The 3,269-nt window shown below is 42.1% G+C and overlaps 1 protein-coding gene across 1 annotated transcript; it reads left to right on the forward strand.

Moving 5' to 3' along the window:
* Window positions 1–210: 210 nt before the first annotated feature.
* LOC146755490 (myosin-binding protein C, fast-type-like) lies at window positions 211–2,152 on the forward strand. Its single transcript, XM_085525512.1, has 4 exons — window positions 211–214; window positions 261–389; window positions 1,285–1,554; window positions 2,130–2,152. The coding sequence occupies exons 1-4, from the start codon at window positions 211–213 to the stop codon at window positions 2,150–2,152; spliced, it is 426 nt and encodes a 141-aa protein (XP_085381638.1).
* Window positions 2,153–3,269: the final 1,117 nt, after the last annotated feature.

Here is a 3,269-nt window from a genome sequence, read left to right on the forward strand (position 1 = left end):
AACTGGTGAGCATTTGCTTTGGGAACACTAAGCAGCTTTGGTGGGATGTGGATGTGGGGGAATGGCTGGTTTCATTGACATGAGAGAACAGGCAGTGATGCTGTGAAACCAGATGGATGATGCTCAGCCTGGCCATGTGCCTCAGAGCTCTTTGCTCAAGGAAGCCAAGTGTAGTTGTGGGTTTGCTCTCAAGAGCACAGTTTGGTAGGGATGAGTTGGCGGTTGGACTAGATGACCTTAGTGGTCTTTTCCAGCCTTAGTGACTCTGTGGTTCTCTGCTTCAGGAAAGACCTACTCGCTGACTTACACACGTGTCCAAGTCAAGGATGCCGCAGAAATAAAATCTGTAGCAGAAAAGGCAGAATCTCGTGCCCATCTTACAGTGAAAGGTAATTATGCTTCTGATGACGATTTTGCTTAAATTATCTTATGTTATAAACCAGCTAACATCCTTTGCTTTAATGTCAAGGAAGTTAAACACCACCATGACCTTTCAGAGAAATAAAAGCTCCAACCTACCTGCCTTTCTGCCCACAAAATATTCAGCTTGTCTTTTGGTATTTACTTTGCTAAGTAAAACAGGCGATTTTCTTAGGAAGTTGATTTTCTACCTTTAGACTTCAGATTTGTGTTTGAACGTTCAGGAATAAAAACATAGCTTGAATTTTTCTTCATCTTCTCTGTATGTTTGAAATGAGCACAGGTTGTGTTTTTTTTTTAATATATACAATGTTAGGGTATATATATGATGTTAAGTGTGGTAAAGAAAAGGGAGACATTTGAGTTAGCACAGTACTCAAGAGTTCAGTCCCCAGCTTTGCCACTGTTACAATTATAAGGGCAAGAACATCCTGGAAAATGAATTTCTCCTAAGTAGAGTCATTACATTTGAGCTACAGAGACCTTTACTAGGAGAAAACTTGTTGTTCAGAGCTACGTTGCTGTATTTAACCAAAGTAATTATCAATGTCTGTGTTTCACTGATCCTCTATTCCATTTCGTAATGCGAGGAGTTTGATATCGAGATGGGAAGGTCATGATTTGATTTGGATGTTGGACTGGGAATCAGAAGATCTGGGCTCTCTTCAGGTTGTCAGTCTTATTGTCTGACTTCTTAACAACTTTCCTTTCTACTACTTTTTTAATGATGTTTTAAGGCATTTTGAGCTGATAGGTGTAGTGTTCATGTGCAGTAATGCTGACATGAGTAAGTAGGGTGATAATGTATGGGTTTTTTATATTCCTTCTAAATCTCTGCTTTCTCTTGTTCCATCCTTCTTAAAGAGCAATCCATTAATCTAGTAAAGGAGCTGTGTGATGAGGATGTGACTGAGCCTGAAGAAGCCAAATTTGAATGCGAGATATCCATTCCTTCTACGAAACCTCCCAAGTGGTATCTGCGTGAAGAAATCTTACAGGCTGGCAGAAACTTGATTATGCAGCAAGAAGGCACCATCCACCGGCTGACCATACCGAAAACCACCACTGATATGACAGGCACCATTCAGTTCTCAATTGGCAAATCCAAATCCACAGCCAATCTGCTCATCAGAGGTAACGTATCCTGGCTTGATTTACATCATGAAGATGAAGAATTAATTACCGTACAGTCTTCCTTCACTGGAGTCTTTGAAATATTGTGTGTTTTCTGGAGGGTCTGCTCCATTTCCTTTTAAAAGTCGTTGGACACTAAATAAGACAGCTGCATCTCAGTAAAAGATCTGTTGGAATAGTTGTGATGTGCTTACTATTCAGACCTACAGAGCTGAGGTTTTGTCCTTGGCTATACCAAAGAAGTCAAATCAGGTGGAATTAATTGTATTTCTGAACTAGACAAGTTTAAGTTTGGTAGCACCTAAATTTGATGCAGTTTGTCATTGATTTCATCTGAAGGAAACTTCCAGGCTTCTTATCTGCTGTTGTCCCCAGCGTAAGAGTCTCCATTCACATCCTAAAGTGCTTGTTTTATTTTCAACTCACTCTTATTTGAAAAAAAGCCTCAACTGGGAGCAATTTAATAAGCACAGAACAAGAGCTGGACCTTGCATTTAGTAGATAATATACAGTATTACTTTATAGAAATGTAGTCAATGGCATTCCCTATAGGCAATCGTTTGTTTTATCTTTAGAGTGGTTCAAAGAACAATTGTGAACATGGAATTAATTGGAATGGAATACACGCAAGAGACTTTCCTCTTCTTCCAATTGTCCTCATCCTTTTTTCTCTTCCACCCCTGTTTTGCAGATTACCATTTACAAATCACCAGGAAGTTGGAGGACAAAACAGCTTTGGAACGTCATTCTGTCATCCTGTCCTGTGACTTCAGGCCTTCTCCAAAGGTTGTGAAATGGTTCAAGGGCCACCCACCCATCGAGCCCTCTGAGAAGTACAAGATCAAGAGGGATAAGCATTCAGCAGAGCTCAAGATTCTGAAGCTGAAGCCCGATGATGCTGGTGTGTACAAGTGCAAGGCAGAAATTGCAGAGACTTAGGCCACGCTGACAGCTGAAGGTATGAGCATGGAGGGTGGCCTCTTCCATGTCCTATTTCACCTCAGATTTCTCTTCTTAAGGTTCTTATTTTTGTAACAGTTCACCTTGTTTCCCCACAGCCCGCAATGTAGAAGTGACGAAGCACCTGCATGATGTGGAAACTGAAGAAGAGAGCTCTGCTGTCTTCTCCTGCGAGCTGTCCCATGATGACGAGGACGTGGAATGGTTCCTGAATGGCAACCTCCTTTACACCAACAATTACAATGACATCAAGAACGTTGGCAGTTGCTGCACACTGACAATGAGTCAGGTTAAGCCTGAAGATGCTGGCACAGTGACAGTGAAGTCAGACAAGGTGTCAGAAAGCGCGCGCCTGAAGGTGATAGGTGGGTCTGGTCACAACCCTCCTGGATGTAAGAGATGCTAAGGAGCTCCAGTTCATTCTATTGTGAAGCAATCCTGCTTCTAAAGCTCACCTCTCTGGGGTGACAAGTTATCAGGGGCTTTCTTCCAGTGGAAGGTTCCATTGCAGCAGATATCAACGAAGGAGGATGGTTTTGGTGTCCTGCCAAAGCATTCCATTGCTTTTTATCATCATTTTACTTAACACAAGAAGAGTTACAGGAGCAGTTTTTTTACTGCTTCAGTGCCATGCAGTGTCAATGCTGTTGTCTCCAAGGATTTATGACTGCAGGGAGAGATCAGCTTATCCTCTTAATCCTGTGGCCTGCTGTATGAGCTCTGCTCCATGTGAGGGCAATGCCAGCTCTCCAGCT

This window comes from Coturnix japonica, chromosome 32, assembly GCF_054131305.1.
Source record: "Coturnix japonica strain WE chromosome 32, WE-NBRP24, whole genome shotgun sequence".
In the NCBI taxonomy this organism is placed as follows: domain Eukaryota; kingdom Metazoa; phylum Chordata; class Aves; order Galliformes; family Phasianidae; genus Coturnix; species Coturnix japonica.

What these genes read in the sequence shown, in the direction of transcription:
- LOC146755490 (XM_085525512.1), top strand. An exon ending in TGCCCATCTTACAGTGAAAG is followed by an intron (nt 390 to 1,284) that starts GTAATTATGCTT and finishes TCCTTCTTAAAG; the next exon opens with AGCAATCCATTAATCTAGTA. An exon ending in AGCCAATCTGCTCATCAGAG is followed by an intron (nt 1,555 to 2,129) that starts GTAACGTATCCT and finishes TTTTATCTTTAG; the next exon opens with AGTGGTTCAAAGAACAATTG.